The 16,917-nt window shown below is 42.7% G+C and overlaps 1 protein-coding gene and 1 pseudogene across 1 annotated transcript in view; one reads left to right on the forward strand and one right to left on the reverse strand.

Moving 5' to 3' along the window:
• Positions 1–4,079: 4,079 nt before the first annotated feature.
• On the reverse strand, positions 4,080–6,567 carry LOC101639588 (annotated as a pseudogene).
• Positions 6,568–12,682: 6,115 nt separating this feature from the next.
• MRPL15 (mitochondrial ribosomal protein L15) overlaps positions 12,683–16,917 on the forward strand; it is a 19,359-nt gene continuing 15,124 nt past the window's right edge. The window contains exons 1-3 of the mRNA XM_004697559.4: positions 12,683–12,800; positions 13,630–13,784; positions 15,484–15,649. Of these exons, the coding sequence (XP_004697616.1) occupies positions 12,705–12,800; positions 13,630–13,784; positions 15,484–15,649 (417 nt within the window). The 5' untranslated portion in view covers positions 12,683–12,704. The remainder of the gene's footprint in view (positions 12,801–13,629; positions 13,785–15,483; positions 15,650–16,917) is intronic.

Raw genomic sequence — 16,917 nt, forward strand, 5'->3', positions numbered from 1 at the left:
TACAATTGTGCATTACTGAACCCAGAAGTAGTATTACTGAACCAGTGAGTTCAAGCAGTGGGTGGGGGCTGGTTCCCTCACCCTCCGTCTGCGCAATTTTATTTAATACTACAAAGAATGGCCCTCCCTGGGCTGGCTGGAGAGGTTTTGTTCTTGTTAGGGGTCACTGAGTAGGTTCCAACCCATGTCAATCTATACACAGCAGCATGAAACACTGCAGGAGCTGCACCAACTTGACAATTGTTCCTACGCCTGAGCCCATTGTTGCAGTCATGTTGTCAGTCCATCCCCTTAAGGGCCTGTTCACTGCCCCTCCACTTTACCAAGCATAATGTCCTTCCCCAGGGACTGATCTCTCCTGACAATCTGTGCAAAGTACGTAAGATGATGGCTTGTTATCCTTGCCTTTCAGAGTACTCTAGCCATACTTCTTCCAAGACAGATTGGGTTGCGCTTTTAACAGTTCATGGTTCTTTCAATAGTCTTCACTAGCACAACAATTAAATAAATCGATTCTTCTTTGATCGTCCTTATTCAGTGTGCAACTCTCACATGCATATGAGGCAAGGAAAACTACCATGACTTGGGTCAGGCACACTTTCGTCCTTGTGGTAGTTACACAATTTCATGTCAATCAGAAGAGGTGGGCCACTCTCTCTCTCACTCTGCTTCACCTTCCTGTTGAGGGGACACTCAGTTGAGTTAGAGAAGCCAGCACTGAGATGCTTCCACTGCCATTGGATCCATAGGACTTTCCACTTACTGGCCTGTGATCTTCCTGCATTCAGCATCATTATATGTGCCGTGTGAGTCTAAAGAGGAATTTATGGACTAGTATCAGACATATGGGCTAATATCAGACTTATGGACTTGACCTGGACTAGGCTGGGATGTTTTATCAATATACAATTGTTCTTTGATTTTTCTCTCTTGTATACACATATGAGTTATCTCTGGATTTGTTTCTCTAGTCAACTGGACTATGGTAACACATTATGATAGATTTATACAGCGAGAAGCAATATAATGGCTAATTAGTCCACACAGCAGTACAGAGGGCTCAGTTCAAATCACTTGTGGACCAGTTCTTATACTGAAGGTCCTTCAACTCCTGTTGGCTGCTGGTCCAAGGTCAAGGAAGCAGACAGTGGAGTCTTCCCTCAGGCAAGACAGGCAGAGCCTGCCCACAGGCAGCAGGGTGGGGCAGCAACAGTGGCTCACTTTCAGCAAGCAAGGTTGTGTCATCTGTATATCACAGGTTATTAAGTTTTTCCTCCAACCCTGATGTCATGCATAGCCTTCTGCATATGGGGTACTCAGAATTTAAGGTCTAACACTCTACTGAATGAGGCCTGGAAGACCACAGTAACATTTTTAACATCAGGAAATTTTCCCTTTATGTGCTTATATTTCTCTCCTCAAATCTCATCCTGGTGGTAGATAAGCTATATACTTTTTGACCAAACTGCATTTTCAGGCTGTGAACAACCTGTCCAGGAAAGGGGCGGCTTTTAGTGTAACTCAGTACAGGGTGGGAATTTTGTTCTCAAAAGGTTCCTATGGATCAGAACGGATTCAATGGCACCTAACGAAAACATGGATGACAGTGAAAGCCCCAAATCCATTTGCAGGGTCCCACATGGAGTAAGCCTCCTTTGAATTCTTTCAGATCATTAACTAGGGCTGAGGACAATCTTGCCCTCGAGCAGAGTGAATTAGAACATGGATTAACCAGCCATTTTCTCCAGCCAGCAGTGAGGCATTCTCCCTTAGGGACTTGCCCGAATTTGTCTTTGATGAACGGGATTAAGGTTCAGATTGTCATGAGTCATACCCTGAATATACTAGGAAGTGTCCTAAGAACATAATCTGTGTTAGAAGAAGTATAGCCAGAAGAATCTTAGAATCTAGAATGCTATGACATTGTCTCACGTGTTTAGAACATGTTATCAGGAGGGGTCAATCCCTGGAGGAGGACATCATGCACAGAAAAATAGAAGGTCATTGATTGGGGAAGACTCAACAATACTGATTGTCCTAATGGCTGTAACAACAGGCTGAAGCACGGCAATGCTGGTGAGGACGGTGCGGGATCAGGCAGCTCTTTGTTCTCTGTTTTACGTAGATAGGTCTGCTATGGGTTGGAATCGTCTCAATGGCATCTCAACAACAACAACAACACAAAAACAAATAAACAAACCTTTTATGAAATATGGTCGAATCAATGGGTAATTTAAAAATAAATAGAGTTCAGGAAAATATGCAGATTCCTATACCCACCCCTAATAGATTGCAACTTAGTAAATACAGAATCAAACTCATCGCCATTGAATCAATTCCGACTTGTTGCCACCCTGTAGGATGGAATAGAACTACCCCTGCGGGTTTCTGAGACTGCAAATCTTTATGGCATAGAAAGCCTCATCTTCCTCCTGAAGAGTGAGGGTAGTTTTGAATTGTTGACCTTGTAATTAATATCTCAGGCCTCATTTAACACACATTCAGATGATCAGTTGCCTTGGCCAGTTCCTTGCTTCAGCTGGCAAAACTCACTTCCTGCAAGACATCCCTGAAGAGAAGCCACATGGACCTACCTTGATGCAGCCCTGGGTGCTGGAGCAGCCATGTGGAGACCCCTGCCAGCACTGAGATGCTTACACATTCACTGATCAGGCTTTCCTCCTGCAGTCAGCAACATTGTGTGTGTTTTGTGAGATGGAGGAGGACTTTGTGGATTAGTGTTGGACATATGGGTTAATGTTGGACTTGTGGGCTTGGGCAGCACTGGGTTGGGATGTTTTCTTCATGTGCACTTAACCTTTAAATAAAACACTCTCTCATACACATGAGTTTCTGTGGATTTGTTTCTCTAAAGTACCCAGACTAACACACACATAAATTTAGTATGTTAGGCTGGGTTGTTTAGAGCAGCAAAACCATTGACATTCATATGCATAAGAAAGAACTTTATATCAAGAAGTAATTTTATACCAAGAAGGCATCCCAGCCCAGTACAACTCAAGTCCATGGGTCCAATACTAGCAGGAACCCTCTTCAGACTCACATAGCTTCAGGTTGACGACACAGAAAGACAAAGAGGGAAGCAGGGAGGCCACAGGCTGGTGCAGTGGCACACAGAACCACGGTTGGTGGGAAAATGGAAGGCTGCTGACAGTTTTCTCTGCATCAGCACTAGAGGCAGAGAATCCCAGCAAGCAGGGAGGGTAAAAGGTAAGAAGAGAGAAATTCTCAGTGTCTCTCTTAATTAAAGGCCACACTCCCAAAGAGACATCACCAGGATATCACCTGATTGATAGGTCATAAGAACTACCTAACCCCCTTGGTAGGTAGTTCTTCCATTTCTTTAAGCCTGAAATAAGTGGTCTGGATATAAATTATATTTACAGATTGCTTTGTGTAATATTGACAATTTCACAATGTTAAGTTTTCCTATCCAGGAACAAGAGCTATTTTTTATTTATGTAGGTCTCAATTGATTTCTTTTTTCCCCCCTTTAACCGTTTCATTGGCATATGGTAGCATCTTTTAGTTTTCTCTGGACAGGTTTACTTCTAAGCATTTCATCTCTTGTGTAGCTATTGTAAATGGTAATGTTTCATTGAACTTTTCATAAGTCTCTTTTTTTAGTAATTAGGCTGAATTTTGTTAGTTGTTAGTTGTACCCTGCCATATTGATGAGTCTTTAAAATATTTCCACTAGTTGCGTTTTTTGGGGGGGGAGGGGTGTCTTGTTTTTATTTGATCACAATGAAAGTAAAGAGATGCTTATCCAATATCCTCACATTGCTCCACCAGTTATTACTCAATTTATGTTTTAAAATTAGCTTGTTACAGAATGCTTGTAGGAAGGCAATAATTTCTGATTTGTCATTTTTAAAAAGTTCAGTGTTTCCGTGCTGTATATTAAAGGTACTGTCAAAAGTCACAACTGTGAGCTTTACTCTATGGGGATTCTTTTCTAGTATATCACAGTGTAGTCATTTCTGCATTGCTAGAATCCAGTTTAAAAGTCTCTTCTATGCATCTCTTCAAAAAGTGATGAATAACAACAGAAGAGGTCTTGAAAAAGCCTTTTTATTTTTCCTTATTCATTCTGTAGTATTCAAGCTGGTATTTTTACCATCACAGGCTACAATTTTCACTTTATCCACTTTAATAAGCTCTGTCACCTCTCTGAATTCATTGTCTGTGGTAGTCACCTAATCTGGTATCAATTTAAGGATTAAGAGTGGAGGGGTGGAGTCTAGGCTGTCAATCTGGAGCTAGCCAGTGAGACTTCCGTGGGCATGGGCTTCTCCTGAGAATTCTGGGAAATCTGGTAGTTCCTCCTTGGAGGCAGAAGACCTTTCTCTCTGCTACTCTCTGGGAGACATTGCAGAAGACAAGCGTCATGGACGCAACCAGACCTCAGAAGCTGGAGAAGCCACAGAGAGACCCCTGCCAGTGCTGAGATGCTTACAATGCCACTGGACCCAAAGACTTTCTACCCACTGGCCTGTGATCTTCTGCGTTCGGCATCATTGCATGTGTTTCGTGAGTCTGAAGAGGACTTTTCAGATTGATATTGGAAAAATGAACTAATATCGGACTTATGGACTTGAGCTGGACTAGGCTGGGATTTTTTCTCAATGTTCAATTGCTCTTGTATGTAAATCTCCTTCTTATACACATATGTGTGTCCATGGGTTTGTTTCTCTAGTCTACCCAGACTAACACAACATCATTAAAAAAAAATCGACACATTAACACAGAATCAATACATATTTAGAGAGCCGCTGAAATTGAATCTGTTCCCTACTATCTGAGCCAAGGCTAATTTTATAGCCTTACCAAACTGAAGAACTTGAAGGTCAAGTTAGGGGGTGATCTGATGAGTTTGTATGAGTTCATCTAGGCTCTCCTGAAGACTGTTTCCCAAAGTGGGATTTCTTTATAGGAGGGGATGCCCCCCCACCCCCAAACCGGAAAATGCTTTGCTGGGCTTTTTCATAGTATGCATTTTTCCTGGTTGGTGAGCATCAAGCAGCTTGCTTTGAGTTAGTGCACCCAGTGGTGTCATCTGAGAAGGCTCTCTCTGGTCACAGTGAATTTTTTTATGAAAGCAGTTTCACTCAAACCTTGTTTTTTGTGATGGCCAATTTAAGCGAACAGGGTGAGGCTGTGAAATGTTGTTTCCTGCTCAGAAAAATTCCACAGAAGCCGTTGTGATGTTGAACAAAGCTTACAAGGACAGCGCTCTGGGAAAAACTCAAGTGTATGTATGAGTGGTTTTCTTGTTTCAAAAAAGGTGAAATGTTGATGGATGACAAACCTCATTCTGGATGTCCATGAACTTCCCAAATAGATAATATGCGACAAAATCCATGCCCTTGTGCTCAAAGATTGACAACAGACTACTGAAGAGATGGGGAAGTTATCTGGACTATCTTGAGAGCTAGGTTCAGCAAATTGTAGTGGAAGATTTGGGAATGAGAAGGGTTGCTGCAAAATTTGTGCTTTGGGTTCTGACGGAACAGAAACAGAGCATGGAGTGGAACCATGCCGTGCTTTGAATGAACAGCTCTAAAGTGACCCAGACTCTTTTCTAAGGCCATTATGACCTCCCCAAAGCAAGCATCAATCAAGCCAGTGCAAGGTGCCATAGTCTCCTTGTCCCAAAAAAGCTCCTCAAGTGAAATCAAAGATCAAGGCAATGTTCTTTCTTTTTCTTTTGATGTGATGGGGATAGTGTGTGGGGGGAGGTCAGCTTACAGACGTCCACCCTGGTGGCAGACTGCTGTCTCCCCACACCAGGGGGGTGGGAGGGTGGTGGGCCTACTCCCTGCCTCTGGGGACAATGGACTGGCTCCTGTAGGAGGAGTTCTCACCCTACTGATAATGGTCTACCAGTTGACCCAGGAACAAGTCAAATCAGCTCTGTGACATCCAAAGTTAGGCTGCCATCCTGTATCTAGGATCTGTCCATCTTGCCGCATGTATACCCCCAATCCCTCCTCTTCCTATTGTGTGTATGTCCCGAGACCAACCCCTCTCATTGCTGTATAGCCTATAGTGCAACCCCTTCCTGTGAAGTATGTCTTTATCTGTAATTAGTGGGCTTGCACGCCCCCAAAAGGTATATAGGCCTGGGTCAGCAATACAGAGCTCTCTCACTGGGCTCCTCCTCTCTCCTCTCTTCCCCGTCCTCTCTCCCTTGTTCCCTTGCCCTCCTTCCATTCCCTCTCCCTCCACATGGACCACCAAGCGGGGGTGAGGTGAGCATACTACCATGTAATGTGTCTGACGGCATTATTGTAAAGTAAGGTGACCAGATGTCCCGCTTTTGGTGGGACAGCCCTGATTTTTAACAATTTTTCGGGCGTCCCGCAGCATTTTAAAAAGTCCCAATTTTTTGAAAGAATGCACGACAAGCTAGGGTATACAGTTCTTGGCTGCCATGTGGCTATTTCGCCAGGATATGAGTTTTATCAATGGTGTCCCGCTTTTGTCCCGCTTTACCATGTTAAAATCTGGTCACCTTATTGTAATGTCTCTTTTATCACTCATGCGCTCGATGACTTTAATATAATATTTATGCATCACAACCGTACAATTGTGCATGCTGAACCCGAGGGTAATGGTGGGGGGCTGACCCCCACCCTCCCCCTAACCTTATACTACAATAGTGCATTTGGAGTTCATTCTACCAGGTCAGACTGTTAATCAAGCTTTCTATTTGGAGGTTCTGAAAAGATTGAATAACTGTATGACAAACAAAAGCCTGATTTGTAGCAGACGGGGGACTGGTTTTGCCACCATGACAATGCACCTGCTCATGCAGCCATTTCATTCACCAGTTTTTGGCAAAAACTAGCAGGGCTCTCTGGCCCCACGCACCTCACTCACCTGACCTCGCTTCCGTGCAACTTATTTTTGTTTCTGTGATTGAAGAGGGACATGAAAGAACAGCAATTTGATGGCAAAGAATAGGTTTAAAAAAAAATGAGGGAGGTGCTGTCAGCCATCTAAACAGATGTTTGAAAAATGCTTCCAAGAATGGAATTGCAGATTTGACAATTGTGTTAAGTGTAATGGAAAGTACTTTGAAGGTGATAAGGTTGTTTTGTAAAAGAATTTAAATACATAGCTTTGAAAAAAATTCTGCCTTTTTCTTGGGCACATCCTCATAACTGACATGTCATGGCTTAGGTAGAAGAAGTTGTTTTTCCTATTCAGGATGCATTGATATCTTTTGGGGAAGGCACTTCCCACCCACAGAGCCAACAGGAGTCTAGCAGAAAACCCTACTTCTGACTGACTACCACTTCAGCAGCTGCAGAACCTCCGAGCTGGCTAAGGACCCCTAGTTTTCTTGTTGCGTATGGTCACAGTGCTCCTGAGAAGCAAGGGTGGCAAGACTTCAGCTGATATAGTTTGGACATATTGTCAGGAGAGACCAGTCACTGGGGAAGAACATTACGTTTGGTAAAGTGGAGGGGCATCAAAATAGAGGAAAGCCCACAACAAGATGGATTACCACACTGGCTGCAACCATGGACTCAGGTATAGGATTAATTGTGAGGATGGTGCAGGACCATGCACTGTTTCCTTCTGTTGTGCACAGGGTCACTTTGGGTCGGAGTTAATTCAATTGCACCTAACAACAAGATTATGTTTCTAGGAATGTGTCCATTTCATCTAAGTTTTCAAATTTGATGGTATTTCATAGTATTGTTGTTATTGTTTGAAATTTCATTTGTTTCTATTGTGATGTCCATTGAATTTTTTATTCTTGATAGTTATATCTTCTTTTCCTTTAAGCTTGCCAGTAGTTTGTCAATTTTGTTAAGCCTTTCAAGGAACCAACGTATTTTCTTGCTGATTTTTTCCATTTTCTACTTTCCTATTCATTTTTTCTACTCTAATCTTTATTATTTTAGTTATACTCATGTTAGTTGGATCCTATTAAGTGCAGGTATGACTTTATTTGGAGATTATTTGTGGCTAAAAGTTGTGTACAGGTGTCAAGGTGACAAGGTGTGGTCTCTGAGGGTTAGATTTTATGTCGATTGATGTGCCTGTGTGGGGGTCGGGTGGAGTCCAACCTCTCCGTTAGGTCATTGCCTGGTGATGTCTCCTTGGGCCTTTTTATCATAGAGACCCTGAGGAAGACTGAGCTCCGCTTACTCTTCACTTTCCTGCTTCCCTGGGTCCAGTGTCTCCTATCTGTGGCCAGTGGCCTATCAGATCGGTTAAATGAATGATTCTGTAAGAAAAATGAATGCATTTGAATTGTGGTGCTGGTGAAAAATATTGAAAACAACATTGACTGCCAAGGGGCTAAGCTAATCCGTCTTGGAAGAAGCATACCCAGAGCTTTTGCTTGATTTTTTTTTTAAAGTGTCTCAGACAGGGTAGAACTGCCCTTATGGGTTTCTGAGATTGGTTTTAAACTGCTGACTTTAAGACCCAGAGCTTTTGTTAGCAGCAAGGATGGCGAGACTTAGTCTAACATGCTTTGTGGATATGTTGTCTGTATAGACCAGTCCCTCAAGGAGGATGTCCTATTTAGTATAGTGGAGAGGCAGCAAAAACAATAACCAAGGAGATAGATTGACACCATGGCAACAACAATGGACTAAAACATCGGAACAATTGTGAGGATGGAGTAGGACTGAGCAGTGCTTCCTTCTGTTACGCTTAAGGTTGCTATGGGTTGGAACGGACCTCATGGCACCTAACCACAATAATAACAACATCAATGGAATACTGTCAGTGTGTTAGAACAGCGGTTCTCAACCTGTGGGTTGCGACCCCTTTGGGGGTCGAATGACCCTTTCACAGGGGTCGCCCAATTCATAACAGTAGCAAAATTACAGTTATGAAATGACAATAAAAATAATTTTATGGTTGGGGGGGTCACCACAACATGAGGAACTGTATTAAAGGGTCACGGCATGAGGAAGGTGGAGAACCACTGTGTTAGAAGATACCCTGGGGGAAAAAAAGATACTCTGGAACTTGTTCTTGAACATAAAAGTAGCTAAAGCTACTAGAGGAAACGATGAAGTAAAAGAGTTGAATAGAAAACTGTAAAGGGCACCTCAAGGTAAAGTATTATAAGGACATGTCCAGGACCATGCAGTGTTCCTTTCTGTTGTACATAGGGTCGCTGTGGGTTGGAACCAACTTGATAGCAGCAGCTAAAAAAACCCAACCCAAACAACAACAACAACAATTAGCACAGATTCCTTGTTCAATGTTAGGAGAGGATCTCATAGTCTATTTGATTAGCTCATTGAAGAATGAGTTTCAAGATGCCCTACACTAAGCTGAAATACCAGACCTACTATATATTTAGAAAAACTTATTTTTAAAGGCTTAGGGAAATTGGCACGTGTTAAAATTGGGATTAAACACATGAAGCCACAAATGGAGTGCCACAAGCACAGTTTTTATCAAAGCAGGAAGAAACAAAGTTTGAAGGGAGTCCCAGCATCTCTGGAGACTCCTGCGATTGCTATTTCATGTTAGCCAAGCTTGACAGTGGAAACTTCCATAATTGAATTAAGGCTCTGCCTGCAGTGGGGCTGACTGGGATCCATGTGAGTAGTGGCCAAGTTGTTAGGTGCCATCAAGTTGGTTCCAACCCTATGCAAAAGAGAATGAAGCCCTGCCCATGCCTGGGTTACCCTCATGGTGTCAATTCATATCCTCCAGGGCCGTCCTTTATCGCTTTCCCCCACTTTACCAAGCATGATGCCTTCTCCAGGGAATGGTCTCTCCTGATAACATGTCCAAAGTATATAAGATGCTTTCCTTGCTTCTAAGGAACACCCTGGCCATACGTCTTCCAAGACAGATAGCTTTGCCCTTTTAGCCATCCATGGTACTTTCAATATTCTTCTCCAGCATTACAATTCAACTATACCTATTCTTCTTCAGCCTCTTTAATTCAATGTCCAACTTTCACATGCAGATGAAGCAATGGAAAATACCATGGCTTGGGTCAGGCACATCTTAGTCCTCAAAGTAACATTCTTGCTTTTCAGTACTTTTAAGAGGTCTTGTGCAGCAGATTTACCTAATGCAACTTGTCTTTTGATCTCTTGACTGCTCCTTCCATGAGTATTGATTGTGGGACCAAGCAAGACAAAATTCTTGACTGTTTCAACATTTTTTCCATATATTATGTTACCTATTGGCTCAGTTGTGGTTGTGAGGATCTTAAGTCTTCTTTACATTGCATTGTAATCCATACTGAAGGCTGCAACCCTTGACCTTCACCAGCAAGTGCTTCAATTCCTCCTCAATTTCAGCAAGCAAAGTTGTGACATCTGCATATTGCAGGTTGTTAATAAGCCTTTCTCCAAACCTGATGCTACATTCTTCTTCATATAATCCAGCTTCTCTGATGATTTGCTTAGCATACAGATTGAATGAAAATGGTGAGAATATACAACTCTGGATCTATAATTTGAGAATCCTGTTGGCTCATCTTCCTTTGGAATGTGTACAAATATGGATCTCTTCCAGTCAGTGGTCCATGTAGTTGTCTTCCAAATTTTCTGGCATAGAAGTGTAAGTGCTTCCCATGTTTCATCAGCTTGTTGAAACATTTAAATTGGTATTCTAACAATTCCTGTAGCCTTGTTTTTGGCTAATGCTTTCCGTGCAGCTTGAATGTCTACCTTCAGCATCATTGGTTCTTGCTCACGTGCTCCCTCCTGAAATGGTGAGGTGTGGACAGGTTCTTTTCGGTACAGTGATGCTGGGTATTCTTCTATCTTCATTTCATTCGGATCACATCATTTTGTCCATAGAATCTTTTTGTGTTTTATAGAATCTGTTAATAGATATCTTTCCTTTAACTTTTTCTTGAGTTCTTTCAGTTTAAGATTTATTGAGCATGTTCTTCATTTTTGCTTTTCTAACTCAAGATCTTTGTGGTCATGTAGTAGCATTTAATTGCTGAGGTAACAGGGGAGTGCTTCCAAGCATAGGTAGCAGAGTCAAAGTTATGATCAGAGTAGCCTGACTTATAACTATGGAGTTGGCTCCTTAGGCAGGGTGTCCCTAGGAGTGAATTAGATAGGTAGGGTATTAGATATTTACTTGAGCTATACAAGCATAAGACTTTTAGACCAGGTGAGTGGCAGTCTAACTCAAATGACCAGACTAGGGAGTGCACCCGCTACGGAAATCAGCATGGCCCTTTCTTAAACTAATGCAAACACAATTAACCATGATCCTGCAACCCCTCTACTGAGGGAAACTGCCCACCCACTGCCATCTAGTCAATTCTGACTCATATAAGGCTTCTGAAAGGGTAACTCTTTATGAGCTCAGATAGCCTCAACTTTCTCCCACAGAGCAGCTGGTAGGTTTGAAGTATCCACCTTTTGGATAGAAGTCTGATGCTTACCCAACAGTGCCACCAGGGCTCATAGCAGAGGTGGATTAACAAAGAAACAAAACCACACAAAAAACTCACTGCCATAGAGTACATTTTTTCTTATAGAGATCCCACAGAACCGATTAGAACTGCCCTTGAGGCTGGGTGAAAGTGGAAAGCCTCCTCATTCGCACAAAGTGGCTGGTGGTTTCAAACTGCTGACCCTGTGGTTAGCAGCCCAATGCATAACCAGGGCTACTAGCAAGGGTGGTAAAGGTTGATAATGTTAAATGGAAAAAGAGCTTTCTGGAGTTGTCAATTTGTTGTAGATATTTTGTTTTTGTAGTTAAAAACAATTATGTTCTTTGGGGTGCAAATAGATGAGGTTTTCTATTCCTGTACGGATTTTTATTTAGTCTTGGAAATCCACAGGGACAGTTCCGGCCTGTCCTATAGGGTTGATATGAGTCAGAATCCATGTGACAGTACTTTAGTTTTTATTTTAGGTTTATAGAAACATTACATTTATAATTGGGAACAATGTAACTTTGGGTCCTGATTCTGTCACTTCCTGATTGTGAAACTACAGGTAAGCTACTTGACCTTGTTGTAAAAGGTAGGAACGATATCTACTACTACTGGTGGTGGTTCAAACTGGTTTGAATAGAGTAATAAGGTTAATGTAATATACCGCGCGACATATTAAAACGCTCAAATGGTCCCCATCACTATTAGTAAATGAAGGTAAGAATTTAGTGAGTCAAAGCACAATAGCAGCACACTAATGGAAAATCCTAGGTTTGAATCTTTCTCAATGTTTTGAGGAGCCAGATTATAGCAGCAAGATTCTTGAGCATTAATTTGTGGTGTATCGACACAGAAGTTCAAAGTAAACAAACGCTCACATTCTTTTATTCACGATTGAGTCTCACAGACTACTACGTAAGACAAAATATTCAAGGTCAAAAGTGGTCAACAGTTTTCCCGAAAGCACACACTCGTGCGTTAGCCACGGCGGAGAGGAATGTGCTACGTTTAGGATACTGCATGAGAGCCAGAGGCCAGAGCACGATCTCTTAAATCATTATCCTACGAGGCGGAGAGACGCGGACATTCACTTTGAGAAACCCCCACCCCCCCAAAGACAAAAGTTCCCAAGACCTTGCGGACAAAGCGCGGAGCGCTGCTTTGCGACAGGGGCGGACCGCAGCCGCAGAGCGGCCGTAAAGCGCGGCCTGGAGGTCACGTGGACGCGGCTTCCGCTCCGGTCGCCCGCGGCCGTTTTTTTCCTGCGGTCACGTCGTGCGCCATGCAGGGCGGCCGCACCGGGGCCCTCGACCTGCTGCGGACACTGCCGCGAGTTAGCCTGGCCAACCTCAAGCCGAATCCCGGCTCCAGGAAACAGGTAAATACTGTCCACGGTGCGGAAGGCGGGGGCTGGCTTCTCGGGGTGCCTCTTCCCCCTCCGCCCCTCGCTTTTCGACCGCTCCCTGCCGGCGGGGGGGGAGAGAACTCCTGTTTGTGCACTGCGCAGAGGGCAATCAGTGTTGGCCCAGTTAGTGAAAAAGACTTAGAGCCGGGAGTGTGCTAGGGCGGATGAGCAAAATGTCAGAAACACTACAAAGTCATTGTCTCAAAAAAATTGTCTCATTCAAAATCGATTTTGGAATGAAGTGCTTTCTCGATATACGTTTTCCTTGGGAAGCTCTGTATTGATATTTCACTTCTATGGCGCGCTGAGTGCAGCTAGAACGTTTATTTATAGTTGATGTACTGTCATTTTTGCAGATTCAATTGTTTTTGGACAGTGACAGGAGTCAATTAAAATTAGTTCTTTACAAACTATTCCTTAAGCGAAATTATATATATGGCTGACAATTACTGTGTTTTACAATCAATTCTCAGTTTTTTCCCATTGCCCTTTTCTATGAACTTTGGCGTGGATATTTAATTCTAGTTTTTTTCCAACTTCAGTCTCTTGTAAAATCCTTTGGCTCCATCCCACATATAGGAAATTGCATTTGAAGCGCAGCATGCAAGAGTTAACTAAAATTCTGCTAATTTAGAATGTGAAGACCGGTGAGCAACTAAAGCTGCTGTACTCAGTCGGATGTGCCTGTCAATACTGGTTGGTTGGGTGGATGAATGGCTTATGAAAACACAGTGAAGAAGTGAGAGGCAGTATAAAAAATACATTTACTCACACATCGTAAGATTCCCCCCCTTCGTTGTAGGCGAGAAGACCCAGAGACCGGAGAAGAGGCAGAAAATGCGGCAGAGGCCATAAAGGAGAACGGCAGAGAGGAACTCGGCCCAGGCTGGGCTTTGAGGGAGGTCAGACTCCATTTTACATCCGGATTCCGAAATACGGGTTTAATGAAGGACACAGGTAAGGTTTCTTTGCTTTTACAAGCAGAAACACTAAATTTTGCTGGTAATCATTTCAAAAACAACTTAGAAATTTGAGGGTTTTTGGTAGCAAATATTTGCAAATGTTGCTTTCCTTGAAACCAAGCCAAACCCATTGGCATGGAGTTGATTTAAAAAAAAATTTTTATTTGCGGCTCTTACAAATCTTATCACTATCTGTCATTCAATTGTCTTAAGCATACTTGTACATATGTTGCCGTCATCATTTCCAAAACATTTTCTTTCTACTTGAGCCCTTGGTACCAGCTCTTTTTCCCTTACCATGGAGTTGATTTCTATTAGCGACCTTAGATAGGATTTTTGAGACTGAAAGATGAGCAGACAGCCTCCTTTTTCTCTAGGGGGAGCAGCTGGTGGGTTTGAACTGAGATCTTTGCAATTAGCCACCGGGGTTCCTTAACTAACAAAGAAAAAGACAAAACCCCTCCACTTGGATTGACAAAGTGACTGCAACAATGAGCTCAAACATAAAGAGGGAGTGAGGACAGTGCAGGACCAGACATTGCTTTGTTTTGTTGCACATAGGGTTGCTCTGACTCAAACGGACTTGATGACACCTGCCAATAATAACAAAGATGCATCAGTAGTCAGGTTCAAATAGTAATAAATTACCAATCCCCTTATCTTATTCGGGTTCCTCATTGAGCTTACTGAACAACTGTAGAGAACAAATCCAACGCCATTGTGGACTACAAACATGCGCTAAACTGTGGAAGAGAAAAACCCTGGTGGAGGAGTAAGTTGTGAGTTGGGCTGCTCACTGCAAGGTCAGCAGTTCTGAACAACCAGCCTCCTAGGGGAAAAGAGAAGACTTCCTACTCGCAAAGAGTTAACAGTTTTGGGAACATACAGGACTCAGACCTATAGGGTTCCAGCGAGTCAAAATCAACTCAATGGCAGTAAGCGAGACTCTAATTGGTATTCAAAATTAGCCTCGATTATTATTCTTAGTTGCTTTTGAGTTGATTCTTGGTTTGAATGACCTCAGGACTGCTCCACGGGGTTGTCAAGCTTGAAGGTAATCTCCAGGCTTGATTTCTGAGCAATCTTTGGGTGGGTTTTAGTCACAAACCAGCCTTTTGTTTATTCATTTATCACTTAACTCTTTGCACCACTTGAGGAGAATAATACCTGCTTTTGTGATTGGAGGCTCAGCAGTAACATATATATAAAATATGCAGCCCCGCTTACTTACCGGTACCTTAAAAACGGTAACTACAGTCACTACTTTGAACCCCATTAATGTGAACTCAGTGAAATGAGTGAAGCATGTTTTTAGTGAAACAAAAGAAGTACTGGCATCATTTCATTATCAGTGTTAGTTAATGGTGTTACATGTTTGGGCTGTGCTCAAGCTCTGGTGGTTCAGTGGTTAAGTGCTTGCTCCTTAGTGTTATAGTCTTAGGAACACATGGGGCGGTTCTACGAGTTGGAATTGACTGTGTGGTAAGGGTTTTGGCTTTTAATTTTTTTGTTTGTTTCGGGGTTGTACTCAAGAGGGCTTTATTTGTTTTTTGTTTGTTTCAGCAATGTACTCAAAAGTATCCGGTTTTGTTGGCGGAGGAAAACACAACAAAACTGAATTGATTTGGAGAAGTGACAGGACGATTGAATTGACTGAGTTTTAGTTTTCTGACTGCTACTTTCTTGTTTTGTAGCTTCAGACACCAGTATCAGCCCTTGAGTCTTAATAGACTGCAGTATCTTATTGACTTGGGTCGAATTGATCCTACTCAACCTATTGATTTAACCCAGCTTGTCAATGGAAGAGGTGTGACCATCCAACCACTTAAAAGGGATTATGGTGTCCAGCTGGTGGAGGAGGTGAGTCTGAATTAGCTCTTTGGGGGCAAGATAGAAGGATGGTTTTTTTGGGTTTTATATAATCAGCACTCTGTGCCATTTATATTAACTCTTTTGGGTTGTTATTATGTCATGGTAGTGAGTGGACGGTGTAGAGGCCATGCCTGACATTGTTTAGCTACCCAGGGAAAGGAGGTGGCTCTCCGTAGCAGCCCAAGGCCTGTTGTGACGAGAGGTCAGACAAGCCCGCACCTCCCCTCTGTACACTACTCTGAGACCAGTGTTCCTGCCAGCATGCTGTTTCACCAGATTCAATAACCCATTACAGAGGCCACATAATACTTTCAGACAACAATTGTGTAGGTTTGTTAGGGAAGTTAACAGGTTACCACAAGCCATGTCCGTATAACGTTAAGTTCCAGTCTTTGGTCCTTAACAGTGCCTCCCCTTAGCCACCAGCCAGTTTTCTCTCTCTCACTCTCTCTCTCTGTTGCCCAACCACATGGTCCCTTGGCCTCAGCTTCCATGTGCCAGGAGGCCTGCTGGATGCTCTGCCTGGTAGTCTCAGTGCTACTTCTCTTCTCTGTTTCAGAATCCTCCCTTGACCTTTGGTGTAGCATGGCCGTTGCCACCTCTCCCACTTCAGGCAGGGCTTTCACATGTGCCTCACATTTGAACTATTAAACTAGCAAAAATCATACTTAAACTCTACATCAAGACTGGCTGAATAAATATTACTTTGGATCATAAATAACCCAGTAATTACATGGTATGTTTTTTCTAGATTTCATATTTTCAATTACTAGTGGATAATAAGACTTGAATGTCACAGTATTACTAATTTGGGAATGTATGTTCTCAAGGAAGAACAAAATAAAAGGAACTTACCTGACGTGAAAACTTTAAAAATAAATGCTATTATAATACTGACCAACCCCCCAAATGGGAAGATGGTTAGGGAATCCATAGATAAAGGCCAAAACCTCACTGCTGATTCTGACTCAGTGGCGAACTTGAAGGAACTCCACAGGGTGTCCAAGGCTTTAACTCTTGACAGAAGCAGCTGTCTCATCTCCCACAGAGGAGCTGATGGGTTCAAACTGACAAATTGTTGCTTAGCAAACCAATCCTCTTCCCATGGCACCATCATCACCCACTGCTATGGAATTCATAGCAACCCCCATAAAGGTTTTTTTTTTTTTTTTTTAATCATTTTATTAGGGGCTCATACAACTCTTATCACAATCCATACATACATCAATTGTGTAAAGCACATTTGTACATTCATT

The sequence above is a fragment of the Echinops telfairi genome, unplaced genomic scaffold (genome assembly GCF_000313985.2).
Source record: "Echinops telfairi isolate 266 unplaced genomic scaffold, ASM31398v2 ScPeMD7_1;HRSCAF=3_0, whole genome shotgun sequence".
NCBI lineage: Eukaryota > Metazoa > Chordata > Mammalia > Afrosoricida > Tenrecidae > Echinops > Echinops telfairi.